Source organism: Tamandua tetradactyla, chromosome 12 (assembly GCF_023851605.1).
Source record: "Tamandua tetradactyla isolate mTamTet1 chromosome 12, mTamTet1.pri, whole genome shotgun sequence".
NCBI lineage: Eukaryota > Metazoa > Chordata > Mammalia > Pilosa > Myrmecophagidae > Tamandua > Tamandua tetradactyla.
Window position 1 is genome coordinate 35345592 of NC_135338.1, and position 23868 is coordinate 35369459.

Sequence of the window (23868 nt, forward strand, 5' to 3'; positions counted from 1 at the left end):
GTACCTCTGTGCAGAAAGCCAGAGTGATCATAGGATTCACTTCATTTGCTTATCTTCCCTCATGGATCACAGTCCTGGGCTGCATATTTTCCAGTGTCTAAAAACAGTTGTTACATTTTTTTTTCCAGTTTTATAATTACTTACAGAGGAGGGCATGTCCAATACCATTCACTCCATCATGGCTATGAGCGGAGTCCCAAAACCTTCTCTTAGCATCTTTGTATGTGATTGTAAAGTGAAGGAGAGAAACAAATCTATAAAAGTTGGATGTTACTCATACATATATACCTCACAGGGTTGGGGTCAGGGTTAAATAGGACGTTGGTGAAATATTCTGGGATGGTTAAAATACATATTTGCAGGCTTCCTGCAAATTAGAGTCTGGAGTTGGAGTCAGGAAATCTGCATTAACTTAAATAAGCTCCCCAGGTGAATATTTTGCATGCTCAAGTTTGACAACTGTCCTATAGTGCTGGACTGAAGACTGACTGGAGAGGAATGGAGAATTATTTCTGCTTAATCTTATTCCAGAGGAGTTTCAGAAAGGTAGTCACTTGAAGTTAGGAATTCATTCTACACTGTCAGATTGAGAAAGAGTTTATGTGCATATTCTCCTAATCCTTCAGCATTTTTCTTTGCTTTTCTAGAATCCCTTATTGACAGGCTCATTTCCTTTCCCCAGCTCTTCCTCCTTAGCTCCACCCACTAAACTCTTTTTAGCTGCCAAACTTCTCCACCCACTAATAATTCCCAGCGATCCTATTAAATAAAGCATACTGCATTTCTATCCTCAAAGCCTGTTTTACAGTACCTAAGATGTCTTCTGCCAGTGCTAAATTGGCAGCTGTGGAGGATCAGTGATGGGTGGCTCCTGGCCCCACTTTTGACTTGCCTGTCCTCATGGATTGTCTGTTGCTGTGGCCATTGCTTACATAGGATAGCAGAGTGGTCATCATGGAGGCAGGGGCCCTGCCAGACTGTAGCAAAGCTGGTAGGGGCTTAGGAGGCAGTGTGTGTAAAATGGTTATGGCTGAGGTACTTGCCAGTGTAGTGATGATTTCAGGAGTCACAGGTTTGAACTTGGGCAAGGGAGAGTGGTAATGAAAGTAAGCAATTTGTAGCATGAGAATCCAGCCAATCTTGAATGGTACTTAAGTGATGTGGAGCACCTCATTTCCTGCAGTGTGTCTTTTTTGCTCAGCTTCAGACCCCAGTTGCTTGTATATTTGATCAAAGCGCCAAGATACTCGTGTTTTAAGCAAGAGAACATTAAATTGAAGAAAAAAAAGTTTAGAGCTTTTTGGCAGGAACTTCCAAAAAGAAAACAATTAAATTCATGACCTACAAAAGGTTTACTCAACTGGTATTTTCGAGGCTTCTGCCCTCCTTACTTTGAACCTTTTTCCAACTCCTTTCAAAGGATTCCTGGAATCCTACTTTCTCATTTTTCATTGTGTGAAAATGTTCCATTTCAAGGAGTAACTGTTACAGCCAACTCTTCTGAACCCCACATTCACACATTATAAGTGCATGTTATTAGAAACTTGTGCTGGCTGCCCTCATCACTTTAGAATCAGACTGTTGCAGCTTAAAGGACTTTTGCAGGCCATCTTGTACAGCCTGTCATTTGACATGTTAAGAAATCAGGACTTAGAAATTAATACACAGAACAACAAAGCTCAAAGAGGAATTCTGGTCCCGACTCCCAAGTGAACACTGCTTTCATTCCACAGTGTCCACCAGCATCACTGCCATCACCATTCATTTCCAGTCGTTTACCATGTGCCACTCACTGAGCCTAGTGTTGTGCCTGTTTTCTTTATAATTATCAAGCCACATGTATGGAAAAGTTTTAATCAACTTTGTTGATGAGTAATTTACTTATAATAAACTGCATCCATTTGAAGTGTACAATTTGAGTTTTGACAGATATATATACTCCATGAGACCACCATCACATACAAAATACAGTACATTTCCATGACCCCCAAATGTTCTCTCTTTTGCAGTCTATCCCCTCTTTGCTGCTGGCCCCGGACAACTACTTGTCTGCCTTTTGTCAATATAGATTAGTTTGCATTTTCTAGAATTTTATACAAATAGGACCATATGTGTATACTCTTTTGTATCTGGCTTTCTTCACTCAGTGTAATGACTTTGAGATTAATTCAGATTGTGTGTATTATGACTTGTTTATTTTTATTGCTGAGTAGTATTTTTTACGGACATACCACATTTTGGTTATTCACTCACCTGTTGGTAGAGATTTAGATTTTTCATTATCCCCCATTTGAAAGATGAGCAGACTAAGGCAACTAAAGGTACTCTTGCCCAAGGTCACACAACTGGCGATTGGCAACACCTTGATTTGAACACCGATCTTGACCCCACAGTTCATGCTCTTCGCTTCTGTACTGTGATGGATGGTGTGACCCTCAGACATTTGATTTCTCCTTCCACAGGTAGGTTGTATTAATGTCAGCTCCCAGGTTGGTGATATAGTGTGCCAAGCATGTTCTCCAGAATGCTTAGTAAAATTTCATTAAAGAAGGACGAAGAGGGATATCTATTTTCAGAGAAACCTCTGGTATTTTTTTCCTGCTCATAAACTCGGTATGTGAAATGTGTGGTTTGGCTTTTATTTTGACTCTGGAGGTTTGAAGCATGAAACCCTTTCTTGTCACAGATTGCACTTGATTTTACCTTCTAGAAGGAATGCCTCTTCCCCAGCATAAATCTGTTTTCCATGCAGTTATGCTTGAGTTCTTTAATGGAAAATCAGTTCATATGTTACACTTCACACTCAAGTTAGTCCATTTCATTGTATGTGAATGTTTAGAATCCATTATGCAGTAGGAATCATGTGTTATATATAACTAGTTTTTAGAATTATCTTTGCTCAGAGAATTACTTGGTTGGCTGGTGAAGGCTACTCCTTTGAACTTAGGATAACCAGTGAGTGGGGAGACTCCATGAATGATTCCCCTGAATCATCCATGTAGAGTCATTCAGCAGTGGCATTAAATAGAGCTTTGGGCATCTATAAGGAAACCTCCTGCCTCCCTTAATAAAATAAAATCAAATCCAGATTATTTGAAGTCATCAGTGCAAGGATTATCACATGGGAAAGGGCAGATGGGTTTTCTTACACTTGGTAGTGGTGGGTCATTGGTGAGCATTCTGAAAGGAGAAGATGAATCTCAGAGGATAGAAATGAAGATCTGACATTCGGGGTTCCTTCCAGGTAAATATTTTCCTCCACCTCCAGCCTTAGAGATTAGATTGTATTGAAGGTTTTCTTACAGTACCTCCCACGGCCAGTATCACTGCAGATGCTGGAGATACAGTCCTTGCCCTCCAGGAGCTCCTGATCTAGTAAGAGAATGCATTCCTTTTTTCTCTCCCTATTTTTCATAGTAACCTTTAGAGCGCATCTACTTTTAGATCTGTTTCTCAACATTCAGCCTTCTTATCCTGATTCTTGATGCATGTTGCTTGTTCTTCCCTTATGAAGATGCACAGTCTTTCCCAGGCCCTCTACGCCTATGGAAGGAAAAGAAGAACTTCTTACTCTCCATCAGTGTCTCAGGCTGCTAAGGGAAGAGAACAGGAAAAAAGAATAAAGAAGGACCTGTTGAGATGAAGTATGTTTTCAGAATGAGAAATGGAGCATGAGTAATAATTAGAGGAAGTGTTAGGATCTGTTGGTGTACCAGTTTGAATCTATTTTGCACCCCAGAAAAGCCATGTTTAATCCTGACCCAATCTTGTGGGGACAGCTGTTTCTTCTAATCCTGATTCAATAGCATAGTGTGGGAACTTTTGATTAGATCACCTCTGTGGAGATGTGGCATGTCCAATTGTGGGTGTGACCTTTTGTTTAGGTGGAGATGTGACGCCACCCATTCCAGGTGGGTCTTGTTTAGTTTACTGGAATCCTTTAAAAGAGGAAACATTTTGGAGGGAGTCAGAAAAGATAGAAAGGACAGAGCCGACAGAAACTTCAGAGCAGAGCTGATACAGATGCTGACACTTGGAGAATAGAGACACAGACGTTTGGAGATGCTTGGAGCCCAGCAGATGTCACCATGAGATATTAAGCAAGCCAGAACCTGGAGAGAGCCAAGGGAAGCCAAGAGATGAAAGCCAGCCCCAGAGAAGTAAAGTGAGGAACCCCCACAGGAACAGAGGCTGGAAGCAACGGATCCCAGGAGCAGGGGACCAGCAGATGCCAGCCATGTGACTTCCCAGCTAACGAGCTGCTCCAGATCCATTGGCCTTCTGTGAATTAAGGCCTTTCCCTGGATGCCTTAGTTTGGAAATTTTTATAGGCTTAGAACTGTAAACTTGTAACTTATTAAATTCCCCTTTTTAAAAGCTGTTTCAGTTTTGATATATTGCATTCTTGCAGTTTGCAAACTAAAACAGTTGGTTAAGCAGAATGTGTTGTATGTGGTCTGTTTGCAGGAACATGGAAGGCTACAAACTCAAATGCCTTTGGAGTCTAGGCAGGTAATATAAATACATGAAAAAGCAGAAGTATAAGATAGTAAAGAATGGTGGAGCCTGTGGTGAAACCAAAGAGCAGATTGCACAGCATAATACATATATGTGTGTGTGTTTGTAGATATGTAGATATTTTTAAAATGGAAAGAATTTTTTAAAACACTGTAAACAGAACAAGATCCACATGCAGTTTAGATGGAAAAGGCAGCTGAGGGCACTTCAGGAAGAAGGAATAATTTGTGCTGGATCCTGAAGGACAGATAGAATTTAGAGAGAGAAGAATGTTAAAGAGCCTTCCAAGATAAGATCCCTGGCATAAGCCCAGTGGAGAATGAGTCAGGAATTCATGATAGCCAGGAGAAAAGTCAGTTCTGCAGAGCTAAGCCCTCATTCTGGTCCTTTCTCAGCTTCAGACACTCACCTTCCCCCTGTAAACTTCCTTAATGAAGGTAGGAAGATTGCCAGTCATCTAAATTGCTGATTCTAGGTAGAATCACTCAAAGTTGCAACTGATACAATGCTTCAGCATAGTTGGGATTCATGATTATGGAGAAGAACTGCAGAATGAAGAACAGCTGGGGCTCAAAAGTGACCTCAGGGCCCCCAAATTGTAGAATGACAAAATTGATCTTCCCCTTTAAACCCCCATCCTTCAGTGGCATAATCATCCATCCTTAGTCTCCGAATCAAGTTTCTGGCCTGCCTAAGGCGTTTGAACTTCTGTGTTGATCTTATGTCATGTATGGGGAGAAAGGACATTGGATTTGTAATAACGGTTTCTGCAAGTGATTTTGGGCAAGTCATTCATTTCATAAACACTTGTTAAATACCTACTATGTGTGATGCATGGGGCTGAGCATTGGGATGCAGTGGTGAATAAAGCATTCATAGTCTCTGCCCTCAGAGTTTACAGTCTAGTTATAGAAATAGGGATTAAACAAATCATCACACAAATAAGTAAGGGCAAATTGAGATTGAGTCCCCTGAAGAAAGAGTCCAGATTGCTATGAGAGAGAATAAATTGGGGAACTGATTTGAATTCGGTCATGGGAAGCCTGCTGTGAAGAAGTGACTTTTAAACTTCAGCTTGAAGGAAGAGTAGGAGTTCCCAGGAAAAGGGATGGAAGTTGAGGGTGAAGGTAAAAGTGCTTGAGGTGTGGATGGGATCTCTCCTGGTAGAAGACACAGCAAGGACCAAGGCGCATTACCTCTCCGAACCCTCTCTGAAGCATTTCCCCACCCACCTCATGGCTGTTCAACTCAAAAATCCAGTTCTTAGAATGTAAACTCTGGATGGCATTTGAACCTTTAAAGGTGGATTGAGAGGTACACAAATAGGAAAAAAGAAATTCTGTACTTTAAAGAAAGATGAGCAATATTCAGGTTGAAATAATCTCTGAATACATAATTAGGTGTGGACTCAAATTTTAAATTATTTATCTCAGAGCTAAATTCAAGTTAAGAAAAAATTAGTCAGCCCAAAAATATGTCTTTAAAAAGTTATGTTTCTAGGCAGTACAGTGGTGGCACAGTGGCAGAGTTCTCGTCTGCCATGCTGGGAACCCTGGTTCAGTTCCCGGTGCCTCCCCATGTATAAAAAAAAAAAAAAAAAAAGTTATGTTTCTGAAAAGAGAAGCTTAAAAATGGATTAGCTCTTTCTTGCACTTCACCATTGGCATTTTGGCGTAACCTGGGGCTGTTTCCTGGAATAGGAGTGGGTGAGGCATAACCCCTTCTTGGCAGCTCCCAGGGCCTCTTGGGCTTGCCTCTCCCTCCTTGGAGAGAGCTGTGCTCCTTTGCACCCTGAGGTCCAGTTTTGACAAAATTAAATACCTCAAAACCTTCAGAATAATAAATCTTTACGGCCAACCAAGAAGTGTTTAATTCCTAAAGGACAAACCGAGTTGAGCCACTTCTAGCCAGGGGCAACCGGAGACTTAATTCTGCAAGTATAGCAATCTAGATGATCTGAGAGCTCTGAGTTTAAGGGTAATTGCTCAATTTTCTGTCCATGTCAACAGGGAAAATAGGTAAAAGTGGCTGAACACAGCCAAGCAATGAGGCTGGATGACATGTGAGATGCTAGACTGTCAGTGGAATTAGAAAAATGCTTTCTATAGAGGACTATCGCTCTCCATTGTCCCCTCTATCTTCCCCTCTCCCCATTCATCTCTGTCTCTGGGCTTTCTAACTCTTGTGGGCCCTTTCTTACTCCTTATTTAGTCCTGCTATCATGTCCTCCATCCCTTCTCCAAACAGCTGAGCCTGAGCAGCTTTAATGTGGAGAAAGAGAAAGTGGAAGGAATTATTTGATTAAATTGGAACCCTGATGTCTCAGCTCCTTTTTCTTGCTGAGCAAGAACGTTCCATTCTGCTGGCATTCCTTCTTTAAGCTTATTATAGCATGTGGGACTTCCAAGGTGGTCCCCAAACCTAGTGTTCATTCACCTCCTTAATTGTTTTTACTACCGTAACTACTTCTGCATTTTGATTAAATGATGTTCTTTAAAATGATTTTTTCTCCTCTGAGTTCGAAATTACTAGGACCAGATGCTGAGGTCTTTCAAAACCATTGTCTCCTTACTCTTTTCTAATACGTACACACAGAGGAAGTCCTTTTAGCTAAACATATTTATAGCAGGAATTTGGGCTGATGGGTAGGGGTCGGGGGGCACATCAGTCCAAAGATTAAGCTGTCCTCTTTTGTCTCTGTGCTTTGTTAAACTTTATTCTGTTTACAGAATTAGAAAGAATTTGAAAACGAAGTCATGCTTACAGGGAATAGTATTGATAACTTAATGTTTATAAATTTTACTATGGACCAGGTACTATGCTAACTGCTCGACCTGCAGTACTTCAGTTAATCCTCGCAGCAATTCTAGGAGGAGACACTGATTATTACCACTTCACAGAGTAAGAAATTGAAGCTTTGTCAAGATAAGTTACTCACCAAGGTTACATGGCTAAGAAACAATGATGTGCTGGTAAATAGTTAACCACCGACTTGCCAGAGGGGAAAAAATAAAGCTTAATTTGTAGTATTTGCTGATTGCCATAGTGTACATACTCCAACATGGCTGATTTGAAGCTACAACGTGACATTGCTGAACACAAGGCTGGGAAGAGATGGACCATAGCACACCATCGTACAGTATTTCCACCATACCGATTCTTTAGAAATAAATCACTTCGAAAGCATAGAGAAAGTGAAATGTGGTCAAATTTAGGAAGTAGTGAGTTTTGAACACTACCTTTATTTTTATTTTAGTTTATTTAACTTGAAGAGTCTATAGTTTAATTTTTAATGATATCTGTGTTTAATAAGCTGCTTGCAGAGTTCCTGAAAATTTAGCAGTTGGCTCTCTACTGCTGGTGAGTGGTGGAGCTAGAGTTCAGACTTACTCATTCCGGCTCCTGATAACACTTGCTCTCACTGCCTTCACTCTCATTTGCTGTTTAAGTGTTAGATTCATTTAGCAGCCCTGCTTATGGAGAAACTCCCCTGATTTTTCCAGCGTCCACTTGTAGATTTGCTCTCCTATCCTGTTTCTCAGATTTGCTTGCTGGCCCATGTGTTCAGCTCTGCTGGTCCTCTCACTGTGAGGTCTTGCCTACAAGAAAACCTGAGTTCAGTAAAGAAAAACCAGAGACCTGATCCTTAAAGCTTTTGTGATATGTAATAGAATCTTAACAGGTTTGTTTCTTTTCCTTGTTATGTTTTATTTTCCATCAAATCCATTGAAACTGCCTCTAGATAAAGAATTTTTGTGTCTGTGTTGAATCCTTTGGAGAAGAGGACATGTTTAGCTCTTACACAATACTATCAGTATTGGGGAGATTTTGAGATTTGGTATGACCCACAGCCCCACCAGGCTGTACCTGGACCAGGAAATTTTGTTTGTTGCTCTCTCAACAGCTGTTTTTTTGAAACAGCAGAGAAAATAAATTGATACCACAAGGACATGGGCAGAGTTAAAAAAGCCACATGGAACAAAAAAGACCTTAGCCAGTGGTGCTGATGATGGTGTGAATATGGTGGTGAGGTCATCATGGAGCCAGAGGTGGAACCTGTGTAGGTTAATTGCTTTATAGAAACTGAATTTTTAGTACAGGGGTTCTGAGAAAAAGATCTGGCTTGCTTGATTTGCAGGACATGACTGTGGCAATGGAAGATTCAGAAAGACTGTCACAGGGAATTCTGACAGAAAGAAAGATTTTAAGTTTTTTTGGGGGGAGGGTGTTTGTTTTATCTCTTAAGATCTCAGTGGACACCCCCAGGATAAGGATGTCTTAGAAGTTGAATAGACCTTGTTTTTGGTGGTAAGTAAACTTAGGACCAGAATTGACAAGTGATTACATAAGATGAGCAAATTAGGGGATCCAGGTTTCCTGATCCCTAATCGATTGAACCTTCAGCTTCAGTTCAGTGGACTAGGAATGTGAATTGAGTTCTTTAATCAGTTGAAGCAGTGTTCCTGGCAACAAAAGAAAAAGAAACTCAAATAGATGTAGACTCTTGAGTACACAGGAGCTATCTTCTGTATTTCCTAATATGAGTCTGGCCATATTTGATCCCCAAAGTAAGACACCAGCAAAGTTACATAGACTATCCCAGAAGTTTCTTTAATGCAACAGAAGTTGTTGTTGTTTGGTTTTGTTTTTCACAATAAGTGATTCGAAGCCCCATGACCCTACCCAAGAAAAAGGATACATCATCACAGAGTAAGTTTTTAGGAGTTAATGGATGGAGAGACTGACTTGGCTGAATTCTTCTGGCCCTAAAGAAAGGCAGAATGTCAGGAGGGGATTTGAGAACCAAGTTAAGCTTGGATCATATTTTAGTTGTTCTGTTTTGCCAACTCAGTCATATTCTACCTTAAGCAGGCCAGCTGCAATGCATAGCCCGGGGTCTTGCTGGAACTGGGGACTGAGAGCTTTGTGCCTCTAGTGGTGCCCTGAAATCTCTAAGTCACACCAGATTTCTCAAACTTAACCATCACAAGCAGCTCTGCCCAGAATACAGTTGACAGTGACCTCTCTGGGGTTCTATTTTCTTTGTTTATGTGAATAGTTTACTTGCATGTTGCCATCTGAAGAGGCACTCTGGGAAGAATGAAAATGAAAGTCATGTGCCGTGCATGCGTGCATGTTTTAAGCTAAATAAGTTGTTTTAACCTTCCAGAAACATAGAGAAGAGGCACCGTCAGCATTCTGTCATGCCATAATCTGTCTGTAGTACCGTGATTAATAACAAATTATCCAGCCTTTAACATGGACAAAGATAAAAAAGAATTAAGTTTCCCAGAAATCATTGTAGAGATCAGGGTATATATTCTGTACCTCCTTGGATTCTATCTCAGTTTAATGCAGAAAACAAGATCAGGATAGGTTATTTATTTTTGTGAAACTGTCTGAGATGACTGCAAGTACTACTCCAGCTTTTAAGGAAAGGCACTTCCCCCAACAATTGTGAAGAAAGTGGCCTGGAATTACTGGTTCCCATTCTCCTAATACATGGTCGTGATACATCTGCTAGTTTGAATGCAGAGAACCAGATATTGCTTAGGTGTGCTAGGAAGGCCATACTTATGCTTAGGACATCACTTAGCCATCAGTTGGAGGAGTCTTTTGCTTCTGTCACATCATACATGAAGATTTGTTTCTAAGGAAGGACCTGACCGTTGAGACAGCAAAACTAGGTTTAACAGAAATGTGGAGATGAGACAACAGGGGACACTTTTACTTAAACAAGAGATGGACTTGATAATGACCAAATAGGTCCTCTCTTCTAGCTCTAGGTTCTACCAACTTTCTAAAAATCCACAGATGTTTTCTGTGTGTGTGTGTGTGTGTGTGTGTGTGTGTGTAATATACTCTATATGTACACACGCAGGAGGACACATATTAGGAATGTGATTGCTGAGTCCATAAGTGTGGTTGACGGACTGGGTTTACCTAAAAGACCCTTTAAGAGAAAGCTCTTGAAAGATGATTACAGAATTGAGATACCATCATTTAAAAGTGCCCGAGGCAAACTTCTTTGAAAATTGCAGCAACGTTGGGACAGAGAAAGAACCATGAAGCCCTTGATTGTTGTGCTGTTCCCTCAGGACCCGTTCTCCCCCCCCCCCCCCCCCAGTCCCCCTGTTTCTCATCTGATAAGAGAGAGAGCAGCAGTAAGACTCCTCATCTATCTTATGAAAATCCGATTCGGAATGGCTGTGATCAAACCAGCTGGCTGTCACCAGCAGTGGCCTTATGCAGAGGGAACCGCTCAGAAGCGTTCTGTATGTGGGGGTGTCACTGATCAAAGTAGCAATTTTTTAATAAATATATAAGGAAAAATATAAAACCTAAGGATTTAGAATGAAAGCAATGTAGTTTATCTGTTTTTTGTTTTTTGTTTTTTCAGTGTAACACATAGAGAATGAAATAGAATTAGACATGCCTGTTTTCTAATGTACTTCTACTGGCAGGTCCAAGAAGAGGCTTTTGCTGGCACATTAATACCATGTCGCTCAGCTCCATTGAAGAGAGTGAAGAGTTCCTCAGTTTCTGTTCTTTCCACCCACTTTACTCATTATCACTTTTATGAGTCCTTTACCCCTCCTTGTCCTTAGCATATGTCCACAAACAAAAGCTCTCGGACAGCCAGTGGAGTGACAGAGTGCTTTCCTGTTTGTTGTTCTTCATTTCCTTCACCCGTCATAACCAGTGGTCTGATATTGCCGAGAGGTCACTCCAGTGGTTGACACTGGGGTCCTCCCAGAATTCGGTCTCTCCAGGTTCCTGGGGCTAAATGGAATCTTTGCCTGTAGAGACATGCTTATCTCTTGTCGGGCCATGCTTATCTCTTACAGCACCATCTTTAAGTTACTTCACTCAGTCCTGGTTGATTCCCTTTGCTTTGCTAATGCTGATTCTTGTACAGTTTTCAGTGGACTTGAGTGGGGTGAAAGGAGAAATTTCACCCTGGTATGTTACATTCATGACTCTTTTAGAGACTGCTGACATCTGTCTGCAGGTAGTATAAGGACGTCAGGCTTTCATGCACTGTAATATACCATGGGCTGAGTCACCTATCTTAGCAAACCCCCTTCTCTGCTGATGTTCCAGCCAGAACTGAATTGTCCTGAGATGGGCTTATCTTGGGAACCCTAGTCAGCTAAAAAGCTTCCTCTCCAACCCATTATCATCCTAGAAAATTGTCACAGCTTGAAGGGCTGTGAGGAACAATGAACTATTTTGATCTGCTTCCTCATACGGCCTGTGATCTTTTTTTCCTGGCACCATTAGGAGAGATTCACTTTGGCAACAGCATGGAGGCATCACAACACATGGGACACAGGTGAAAACTCCACCCCAAACTGGCACTTCAGAATGGGGCATCTTCTCTCTTGTTATCTTTTGAATGCACCTTTCCTCAGGGACCTACCTGTGCATGGCTCCTGACCAGGCACTCTCACCACCAAATCTTTGGGGCCACCTGTATTGTTCCTGGTCAGGCCACTGTCTCACCGTTTGCAGGGTGGCCCTCTAGCCACCATCATAGCTCTCCGAATCTCTTCCCCCATGTCTGTGTCCTCTCTCCTCGCCTGCCAAAAACACATACAGCCTGGACCCAGCTTTAACCCGTTGAAACCACAAGGGCTAAGGCTCAGTCAAACGGACCCGCCAGGGACCTGGAGATGTGTTTTTGCCCCTCCTTTCCCTGATGCAGGAAGTGCAGCCAATAGTGGTGCTGGGCCCAGGCGGGCTTGCAGGCTCCTCTGAGACTGCCTCTTTCCCTTGTTCCTTCGGGTGTTTGAAGCCTGTTGCCTACTGCTTTCCCCCTTTTCTTTCTTCTTTTTAAAAATTCTCCATTTTTTCACTTAGAAAAAATTATTTATACGATTGAGATCCACTAATTAAAGCCATTTTCTGGTATTTGGTTACTGGAGCGTTTGATGTCTCTCTGACAAGACCATGAAATGCACAGAGTGTCCACAGGGACAGAATTTGCTGAACACGGCTCTTTGTAAATGAGGGGACATAGTATCGCAGCAGCTCATGAATATGAAACGCCCATGATGCCACCTCAGTGGACTTGGGAACACAGATGAATCCTGTCATGTGCTAAATGAGACCAATTTCTTTCACTTAACTTCATCTTCAATCAGACCTTCTTCCATTTGCCTGTTTAAAATTCCCCATACGTGATGCAGAAGGTAACAGCATTGAGTAAAACAAAGTTTTGCAGCTGCAGAGAAAAATTATAATGATCTCTGGTTTAAAGTTCGCATCCCCTAAAAACACGGACATTACTTCCTTTCGCTTGTGTGCCCTGCCAGTGTCTGTTGATGTTGGGCCCAGAGTTAGGCTGGGCTTTGTCTGAACTGCTCTTGTGGGGGTGTCCTTAAGCAACAGGTCCAGACCCCTTTCATGTGGATTGGTTATTGAACTTGGCTAGTGAATGGTAGAAGCGAGACCTTAACGTAACAGAGACTGTGAATGCTCGTCAGTGGCCAGGGTAGTTTTGGGGAGAGAGTGTATGTGACCAAAGCAGGGCATTTGCCATTGAGAGCCCAGTTAGTGGATGAAGTGAGAGGGAGGTTGTGGTCAGTAAGTATCCCAAGTTCGCTGGCAGGGTAGACCAACGACTTGTAACATTTACTGAGGGGCCACGGTGAGAAAGCATTGGGGGCTATAGAAGAGATCTTATGTAGCTCGATAAAAAACCTTCTGGACACGAGCAGGAAATTCCATTTAGAAATTTTCAACTAAGAAAATAAGCGGGAAGGAACATGGAGAGGATGTGTCATGAGAGGTGCCTCTCTGAAATATCTTTGTACAAGTGGAACCCAGGGGCCAGATTGGGGTGCCTTCTTTGTTCTCTCCTTCCTGCAAGACTTAGATTTACTCTCCAGGTGAAGGGCCTGAGAGATGCTCAGAGTTTACTCATTGCAAGCTTTCCCATGAGTCTAGTCTATGAAATCACTTTCTATTCTAGTTATACCAAAACAAACATAAAACAGCTGGATTTGAATGCATTTATCACAAAATACATCATAGAAATAGGGAGCCAAGTTCATTGGAAGAGGCAAATTGGGAGGCAGGGAGGCTTTTTACTCTCAGCCTATGGGAACTGAAAAGGATCCCTTCTGGGATTTTACTGGATAAGCTAGCATTTTAGTATGCATATGTGATATTATCTATAATGAATGTATTTCAGGGCAAATGGCGGCTTCTCACATCTTTGAAACCAGAAGTAATTGGTCCTTTTTGTGTTCCCATATGTTTTTATGATTTATTTGTATTATCTGTTTAAGTACCACTCATTTATTTCTGTGGTTTCATCTGGTAGTTGGTCTGTTGGGTAGCTCTGTTGGATGGCACAGATTAATGTTCTAGTATCATAATGAATTTCCCAGTTGATGATCGCTGTCTTTACACTCAGTTCTTAGTGCTGTTGCTATGCATTAACAGGTCTTTACTGAGAACTCCCAGAATGTAGAGTGAAATAACGGGTTACACTAGAGATCCCAGAGGAAACAAAGACATTGGTGAAGAACAGTGTGACCCAGCCTCAGAATGGAAGCCACACGGTCTGAATTAGGCCAATTCAAATGACTCTCTTTCTATAACTTTGTTCCTTTCCTCTCATTGTTTCTCACATATGCAGTAGGTACACTAACATGGGCCTTTCCCGGCAAGCCTTACTGCTCCCAAGAGAGTCAAAGCCTTTGCTGTGATGTCATCAACCCCCAAAACGATTATTCTTGCTTCTTATGAAATAGATTCTAGTTAGGCAACTTTAGGACTCCATAAGCACTTAATACTACAATTGGAAAAATATAAAGAAACTTTACATGGCTTTTCCATGTGTGTGATTTTTAATTTGAACAGCATCTATTGATTGCGTTCTCTTCAGTTGTTCTTTATTTTGCTTGTCCCTGGGAATGCAGAAGTGATAGAGACATGGCTTTTGTCCTTAGCTAGTTCACCATCTAGGGAGCAGAAGTGCAGCAAATTTCACTTACTATTTCATAGCCTACTGCTGTGTAGTGAGGCCTACCCGGTGGCTATAAATGAAGTATTATGGAAGGACAAAGTAGGAAGCTCTTAATTCTGCTTGTTAAATTCAGGGTTGAATTTACAGATGGAGAGAGGCACAGTTTCATTTTTCTGCTGATTTATTATTTTGTGTGTGTGTATATAGAGCCTCTCTCTGCAACTGGCAAGCACAAAGTTCTTGAAATCGAGGGTTACACCTATTCCATCCTAGTTTTCCCCAGATGTGCCTAGGAAGGAGTCTTATATATGACAGTACATGTTTCCTAGCTGGTTGATAACAGGCCTTTTATCACCTGGCACCCTCCCTCTTGCCTCACCCTGTGCCACGTCCCTGGGTCCTACCTTCCAGCCATACCCACCTATCTTCATTATATGGAGTGTTACCAGTTATTTCTCCCCTCATAGCCCGTTTGCACATGTTATCCCCTGACTGCTTAATCCTGCTTAACCTCCAGTTTTCAGCTCTGCTGTTCCTAATTCAGAAACCTTCTCTAACTCCTCAGCCCACCCTCCAAAAAAGTTTTCTCTGGACTGGTTTAAATACTAGGGAGCATCCCTTCAATAGAACACTAGATTATCATGTCAAAAAAATAAGGTATATCTGTGTATTGATAAGGAAAGGTAAAAATAAGTTGCCAAACAGTATATATTGAGTGTGATCCCATTTGCAAATGTTTTTAAAAGAATGTGTGCTCTGTTACATGCATAAGTTATTTTCAGTAAATGTATATGAAAAAATTAACACTGATTTTACTTTTAGGGCGATGACTGGGTCTCATATAAGAAAGGGAAGGAAATATAATTTTCATTTTAAAGTTTCCTATAGGATTTGAATTTATCACCACATATATTTCCTTTATTTTTTTTTAAATAAAACAATTATTTCTCCCTGTTATTTTCTGTCACAGAATTGAGTTAGTTTTCTTCATAGCATATCTTTTAATTTTTAAGCAGTATATTTATTTGTGTTTATTATCCCCCGTGAGATTGGGCTCCATGAAGATAGACCTTATCTGCTTTGTTTCCCACTCTTACATAGCACTGTACCTTTCACAAAGTGGGTGCTCCATCAATATTCCCTGAATGAATGAATGAGCAAATAAACCCGTGCAGTGTCCCCACAGCATGGCTAACTGGACAACATGTGGGGCAGAGGAGCCAGTTGGACAGCTTGTGAAGTAGCTACTTGACATCAGAGGCAGGGAGCCAGTGCTGAAGAGCTAGGGAGGAATCTTTCAGCTCAAGGAGCCTGAGGTGGAAAAGAGCAGCAGACGATTTGTGCAAGGATGGCCACCGTCAGAAATGAGGGGAAAAGGAAGGTGCTGCCTTCCCTTGTGCTGTTGACCTCTTGCCTCGCTTCCCCCTTTTTTGAGGCCACTGAAGGTGCCCTTCCAGTTTAAGGAGACGAGGGCGGAGAATAGAGGCTCTGGGGCTCTCTGGGACTGGTACTCTTCCTTCACTTTGCTCCATTTGGCCTTGTTGTAGAGAAGTAAGGAGGCAGGGAGAGGACTTAGGCCAAGCTTATTTATGGCTATTGGGATTGAGAGAAATACCCAGGGATGGTGGAGGACATTAAGTCTCAGGTAAGATAGAGATAAAGACTGTAGGTAGTCCGCTTACCTCCCACAGTTGGAGGAGGTGTCTTTGATGGTATTTTACATTTGATAAGAAAGCCTTGGTCCGGTTTGGGCAAGCTTGAATATCATAGACAAACTAGGGTTTAAAGCCTGACTCTCTCCATTATTAACTGTTTCACCTCATACAAGCTGCTGAATCTCACCGAGTCTCAGTGTTCTTTACTGAAAAATACGGCAAGAACTCTATGGGATTAAATGAGAAAATGAAGATAGAGCCAAGTAGTTTCTCTACATGCTCAATTTTTATAATATCTGTTAAATGCTTAAGAGTAGCTATTAAATATTTATTACCTACTGAGCACAGTGCTAAATGTTTTGTAAAGATTATTTCATTTAATACTTATAGCAACCATATAAGGTGGTTATAATTATGATCCCCCATTTACAGGTGAAGAAGCCGATGCACAGAGAAGTTAAAGTAAATGGTGGAGCCAGGGTATGCAAGTGGCCTCCTGCCTCCACTTCTGCTTTTAGTCACTGACCAGGAATCCTACCTACCCTGCCTTACTACTTACTGTTATCTTCAATAGTCTTCATATTAGCAGCATAGAAGAAAATGAAAATAAAATAAACATTATTGTTAGATTGTTTTCAATAGTGATGTCTTTTCAACAGTGCTAGATCTGAGTACTGTATTCTTCTGTTGCCTCTGTTAAAGTCTTGTGCTTTTAAATGCTAAACTTTACAGCCCGAGTCAGACGGGGTCACCAGTCCAGATTTGCAGGCCAAGTAACCGTCATTGATTGGAGTCAGGACTGGGTCATTCATGTAAATAATCTTATGAAGAAGCAGATTTCTTAAAAAGACATTTCTAGGTTTGTTTCCAGTGTATGTGTATGTGAGAGGGAGGGAAGGAGAGAGTGAAAGAGAGAAAATTCCCAAGAACAAATTATGTACACATAAGCAAGCACTTGCCTGTAAATCAGAAACTAAAATTCTGAAGTTCTTTGAAGTTTGCCCAAAATCTGCTCCACGGCCACTGGTGCCACAGGGGACTGGGAGTTGGATGGCCTGACTCTGCTGCGATGGCTCAAGCTGTCACTGTACCGGAATGTTCCAGCTTGCCTTGGCCTGGCTGTCATCGCTGGCTCTGTCCCACTCAGGCAGTTCACCGGGTTCTGCTGGGCACCAGGCTTCCAATTAGAGAGAAATCCCACTGTGTGGCCAGCCCCACCAGTGCCACTCTGAGCAGCCCCTTTGCCAAGGCCCGAGCTGACCTCTGATCTGTCACAGATGGACCAGTCCCACACTGTTTTGTGCACATTTGGAGGAGGAGGTAGGGATGAAGAGGGAAACCTGTGGGGAATCAGAGTGGACATTGGGCAGAAGTGCAATTCCTCAGAGCTCAGAGAAACTGGGCAGAGTTGACAGGACCCAAATGCTAACGTTGTGGAGGGAAAGGGGACTTTGGGCAGACCCCATTCTGAGCCCTAAACTCAGCATGGGCACTTTCTTACCAACTTCTGAATATTCATCTCAGGCTGGTCTGGCTCTCTCCAAAACTGTCACATTGCTGATGGTCCATGGCACAGCCAGCTTCTTCCCTGCCACTCGGCAGGGTCTGTGCAGTCTCACCAGCCTGGGAGCCAGCTCACCCTGGGCTCAGGGAGCTGTACTCTCAGCAGCCCTCAAATTGGATGTATTAATTGAGAGCAAGAGGAAAAAAAGAAAGCTAAATTTCCACTAGCATAAGATAGACTCTTAGAAATCCCTTCTTGAATTCTCTAGCAGGACAGAAATATCACCTTTGAAAAGCATCTTTCTAGGTTTAGAACTTGCTGAGTATAATTCATTATTTGGGGGATTGTATCTATCTCTGCTTTATTTCCCCTATCAGCAATTTCTTTTTTTTTTTTTATCCTTTTTTACTGTTCTTATCACTCTTTCTGCCTCCCTTTCTCTTTACCTTATTTTCGATATCTCTGTCTCTCTTTTTCCAGATACAACATCTGTGACTTCACAATTTGAAGTAATAAAGTTGCTAGCTTGGAACTAACTCTGGCTTAGCTTGACTAGAGCAGTCTCAAAGACTAAATAATAAATAGCCTGAAAGTGGCAAGGGTCTTCCCAGCTGTTCTGGAACAATTCTGCTCCTCTTTTAAAAATAAATTTGAGTAAAATCCATAGAAGAAAAGTGAAGGGTTTCTTCACTCTTCTTTCCTCTCCAAGATTTTCTTTCTTTTAGTACCTACCAGATAAATAATATGCAGTTGGCTTGGGAATCCCAGGACTACCTCTCCCACCTAACCTTTTTTCCTGCCCCATTGCTCTGATTGGTTAAAATAAATATACCCCCCCCCCCAGAGTTGGCAATATTTATTCACAAAAGGACATGTTTCTTTAGGGTATTGGGTGGCCCCCATGAGAAGATGGACAGTTTTTGGTACCTTAAGCAAGTCACTAAAGCAGTGATACAAGCAGGTTCCCTATTAGTATGGCTTTGTAACTTGAAAGAAATGGCTTTTGTGCCTTCATATGTTTGTAATTATAACTGGAGAGTTCAAGGGAGGGAAATCTCCATGGATAGCAGGAGAAGTGTGACCTTCAGTCTAGAATTGACACTGTTTATTATATTCAGACCTGGCAAAGAGACCCTGACCTTTGATAGGATATTGGGCAGCCAGGTTACATTTTTAAGTGTAAAAAGTCATTCAGGTGCAGGCTAGGGGCCATAGCCAGGACTGTGAAGGTGCCCTCATGACCCAACACACAGGCGAACCTTGGTCATCAGGAGATGGTGCGTGTAGTGACGGCCACTTCGTGGTAACACGCGTTGTCAGTTTCTCTGTCTCTTGACCAGGCCAGGCTCATTCATGATTCCTTTTAGTCTTTCCTCTCCTCACACCTAAGCACTTTCCCATATGCTGTCTGGGACTCTCTTCCCATTTGTATACATCTCTCCACTCCAGTGGTTCTTTTTTTTTTTAGGTCTTTGATTTTTTTTTAATTTTTATTTTAATTGCTAAAACAACATACAGACACAAACATTCTTAACATGCAAACATTCCATACAGGGTGTACAATCAGTGGCTCATAATTTCATCACATAGTTGTATATGCATCACCATGATCATTTTTTAGAACATTTGCATCACTCCAGAAAAAGAAATACAAAGAAAAAACTCATACATACCATACCCCTTACCCCTCCCTCTCAGTGACCACTAGTATTTCCATCTACCCAATATATTTTACACTTTGTTCCCTCTATTATTTGTTCATTTTTTTAATCCATATTTTTTATCCATTGGTTCTTAACCTGGCACATGTGTCAGGATCACAGAAGAAATCTTAGAGAAAAATAGAGATGCTGTGATGGATTGACTCATTCCCTCAGAAAGGACATGTTCTTAATGTTAATCCATGTTCCTGACCTCATTGTAATTAGTATCTTCGAATATGTTAAGGCCAATCAGGGTGTGGTCTCATTTGGGAATAGGATCTTTGAAGGTCTTAGTGGGTGTAGCCAGCTGAATCAGGGTAGGTCCTTAGTTCCCGTTACTGAAGGCCTTATAAAGAAAACCCGGAAATCACAGAAGCCAGATCCTGTCATAGGAAGCAAAGATACAAGCCAGGGGGCCCCATGGGGTTGCTGGCAGCTAGCAACAGAGTGCTACAGGCTCCGGGAGATGGCAGGCCTTGCCGATGCCTTGATTTTGGACTTCTAGCCTCAAAACTGAACTGATAAATTCCTCTTGTTAAGCCAAAATCCAGTTTGGGTTATTTGTCAAAGCAACCTAGCAAACTACGGTCAATGCCTGAGCTCTACCCAGGACATTCTAAATCTGTGAGTTCTGAAACAAAGCCTGAGATGCAGAAATTGTTGAAGGGCCACCTTTGATTCTGCTGACTACCCCAGTTTGGTACCACAGTCCTAAACTTGGAGTCCCTGAAGGCCAGAGACTGTGTCTGAGTGTCCGTCCTACTCCCAGCTTGTGGCCCCACAGCTGACACATGGTAGGTAAATAAGTAATAAGTGGAGAAGTAGGCCAGATTCCTGTTTGTGCCACTGAGAGTGTTGCCTTCATCTCTTATTGCAGATATTCCTGTTATTCCGGATCTGGAAGAAGTTCAGGAAGAAGACTTTGTTCTACAAGTGGCGGCCCCTCCCAGGTAGGGTAAATTAGGTATGAAGTCAGCATGGGGGTGGGGAATGTATGAATTAATACACTCTAAATATCACCTACAGTGGACTTTTGCTGCCTCCCAGTGTGGATCCATGTTTCTGGTGATGGGCTCCACCTGCAGTGTCCCCATTCCTATTTTGGTCATCTGCAGCTGCATACAAGGCTTTGGTGGCTCAGCAGCACCCCTGGAGCTTTTCCTGCTTGTGGTTCTTCCTCTCATGGTTTTATTCCTGCAGCATCCAGGTGAACCGGGTGATGACTTACCGTGACCTGGACAATGACCTCATGAAATACGCAGCCTTTCAGACGTTGGTGAGTAGAAGAGCTTCTGTCTAGACAGGCAGACCCAAGCAATAACCAGGAAGAGATTTCTCCATTCCTCAAAAGCCATGGAGGAGCCGTCCTCTTCATAGCTCTCTGGTGCTGCCAGGCAATGATACGTTTGCTGAAGGCATTATCCTTGGGTATCATATACCATCCCCAGACTTAATATTTCCCAGTATTTCCCAGTGCCAGCCTTCCATCTGCTTCCCTAGGCTGCCCACTGGCCCTGTGGATATGCAACTATCATCTTCTTCCTTACTGGTATTGACCTTTTCCCCAAACTGCCCAGCATAGAGGATGTGATGGCGTTCCCTCATTTCTCAGTGGTCATATAGGCCACTCACATTGTAACTCTTGTGTGAAGGCATTTCTAACACACACATCCTGACCCTCCTTACTTTGAAAAAGGTAGATAGCTGCCCAAAGCCTTCAGGGTGCACAGCCTGGCTCGTTTTGCATTCACAGGATGGAGAGATAGACCTGAAGCTCCTCACCAAAGTCCTCGCACCAGAGCATGAAGTTCGAGAGGTACAGATAGCCAGCCAGCTCCACAGGCTAACCTGTGGCTCCCTGAAGCCCAAATGGCTGTGGGAAGTTGTCTGTGATTGAGGGCAAAGCTTTTCTGTGTCTTACTCAGCCATAACCCCTCTTGGCAGGATGACGTCAGCTGGGACTGGGACCACCTGTACACTGAGGTGTCCTCAGAACTCCTCACAGAGTGGGAGCTGCTGCAGATGGAGAAGGAGGACCCTGTAGGGCAGCCCAGGCATGCCTGAACCCTTGGGAGATCAGCAGACCCTTCTCCCTGCACTCTGCTTTGAACTTGAAAAAATACAATAAACCTGAAAACTATAAAAGCTTCCAAGCAGCTTAGGATTTTTATATGTAGTATTTTGTAATAAAAATATTTATTCTCATTTGACCACATTGAATCATTCAATTGCAATAAATTGCTTTACTCTCCAGTGGCCATCTCTTCCATTTCTTTCCAGTACCTTCTTGGAAAGATTTATCAGGAGTGAAGGCGGGTGACTTTTGAACAATCTATTGGGAACTCTCTGCATCATGGAAAAGCATGAGGGAAAGGTAGGTTCAGGAGGAGAAGGAATGAGCATTCCTGCTGGGGAATTGTCCAGCCCAGGCAGCCATGGTCATTCCCTGAAGTATTGGACCTGAAAGCCCATTGACATGCATAATGGGAGGTTACAGACAGCTGCCAACTGAGGTCCTGGGGGGAGCACCTGGCACCACACCTTTCTTACTGTGGACACTCGGTACCACTGAGTTAACTCAGTGAAGTTGCACTGTCTCCTTTATCACATCCTTTCAGACACCTGTAGCCACAGGAGGGAGCAAGAAATGGTGTCATAAAGTAACCTGTTTTTTACATCAGGGTTTGGTGGCTGTTTTGACAGCATTCCCCATTTCCCCTATTCCTGCAGCTCATGCCTTGGCCTCCAAAAGCCTGTATTTCCTCTCTGGTTCCTAGAGCCTCATTTCTGGTTCTTATTGGAAGGGGCCACCTTAGCAGCCCAGAGAATTCCTTGGCTGTTTTAGGGAGCCAGGGACTCTCCTTATTTCAAGAACTTCTGACCTTTCAGATCCATAACTGCTTGTCTACATTGCTCCCCATCGTAACCCCCAATCCAAAATGCTGAGATTTGGAATGGAGCCCAGCCCCTTCTCTGAATAGAGACATCTTTTGTTTTGGGTTACATCTTTTGTTCAGGGTCTTTTCTCCCTTTCTCCCCAGGACCTCTCGTGAGGACAGGGACCTTTCCTTGTCTGCCTCTTCTAGATGCTGCTTTACAGGAAGCTCCCGCAGGCTGGCAGCAGCTCGCAGCCCGCTCCTTGGCCGGGTGGGGGAGTGCTCAGCACTTCTCTCATCCTGCCTGGAAAGCCCTTCATTAAAATTCAGAAAAACAAAGAGGCTCAACACATCAAAAACCCACTGGGGGGTTATTTTTGTGGGTCTACGGGTGCTCTTCCCTGGTGAGCCACACAGCTCCAGGGCAGGCAGAGAGGATCCTTGTCTTTTAATTATAAACTCAGGGATTTAGTGGCTTTGGGGTCCTTTCTCCTTTTCCAGAGTCATGCGTTCAGCCCAGACAGCCCCTCTTTGGAAAAATTCCCATGGTCAATGAGAAGTTTTCTATCCAGGGTGGTTTTTCTTGAGCCTGCATCATTCTGAAACCCAAAGGAAAAGTCTCTGTTTCTAGTCCCTTAATTACTGACAAATTCAACTGCCTCAGGAATCTGATAACCTTGGCAGTGTTTAGCCTGTCCAAGCATATGGCTGCAGTTTGACTCCCTTCTTCCCTTTATTTTATGACAATTACAGCAGCAGATCAACCCTCTATTGAGTGCTCACTAAATCCCAGGCACCAGGCTCACTACTTGCTATGATTACTTAGCTTAATCCTCATGACTACCCAGTGAAGCAGATGCTGTTATCCCATTTTACAGATGAGGAAACTGAGGCTCAGACTCAGAGGTTAAGCAATTGTCCAAGATTGTGCAGCTACTGAGTGGCAGAGGCTGGAATTCAAAACCAAGTTGTCTAAATAAAGGGTCAATGGCTGAGAGATTCCAGACAGAGTCGAGAGGTTATCCTGGAGGTTATTCTTACCCATTAAGCAGATATCATCTGTTAGTCAGGATGTAGTGGAGAGGCTGGAGGGAACTGCCTGAAAATGCAGAGCTGTGTTCCAGTAGCCATGTTTTTTGAAGATGATTGTATAATGATATAGCTTTCACAGTGTCATTGTGTGATTGTGAAAACCTTGTGTCTGATGCTTCTTTTGTCTACCTTATCAGCAGATGAGTAAAACATATGGAATAAAGATGAATAATAAGGGGAACAAATGTTGAATTTAGAGTGAAATGCTGGTGATCGGTGAAGGGGAGGGGTGTGGGGTATGGTATGTATGAATTTTTTCTGTTTTCTTTTTATTTCTTTTTCTGAATAGATGCAAATGTTCCAAGAAATGATCATGATGATGAATATGCAACTATGTGATGATATTGCAAATTACTGATTATATATGTAGAACTGAATGATCAAAAGTTATTAATGTTTGCGTTTGGTGTTTTTTGGTATTTTTTAAAAATTTAAAAATTAATTTAAAAATTATAAAAAAAAGATTACTGCTGCATAAATGCATTAATTACTTGAATAAAATAACTTTTATTGCAAAAAAAAGGCAAAAAAAAAACCCAAG

The 23868-nt window shown here is 42.3% G+C and overlaps 1 protein-coding gene across 6 annotated transcripts in view; it reads left to right on the plus strand.

Annotated features, from left to right (window-relative positions):
• Nucleotides 1-21682, plus strand: part of IFT43 (intraflagellar transport 43) — a 123577-nt gene extending 101895 nt beyond the window's left edge. For 2 of the 6 annotated variants that reach the window (XM_077123130.1, XM_077123131.1), the window contains exons 7-10: nucleotides 20237-20309; nucleotides 20560-20635; nucleotides 21113-21175; nucleotides 21304-21655. In XM_077123130.1, coding sequence (XP_076979245.1) covers nucleotides 20237-20309; nucleotides 20560-20635; nucleotides 21113-21175; nucleotides 21304-21423 — 332 coding nt within the window. In that variant the 3' untranslated portion in view covers nucleotides 21424-21655. Of the gene's footprint in view, nucleotides 1-2462; nucleotides 10638-16584; nucleotides 18131-20236; nucleotides 20310-20559; nucleotides 20636-21112; nucleotides 21176-21303 lie in introns of those variants that run through there. The other 4 variants (XM_077123129.1, XM_077123132.1, XM_077123133.1 and 1 more) reach the window with 4 other exon arrangements.
• The last annotated feature ends 2186 nt before the right edge of the window (nucleotides 21683-23868 follow it).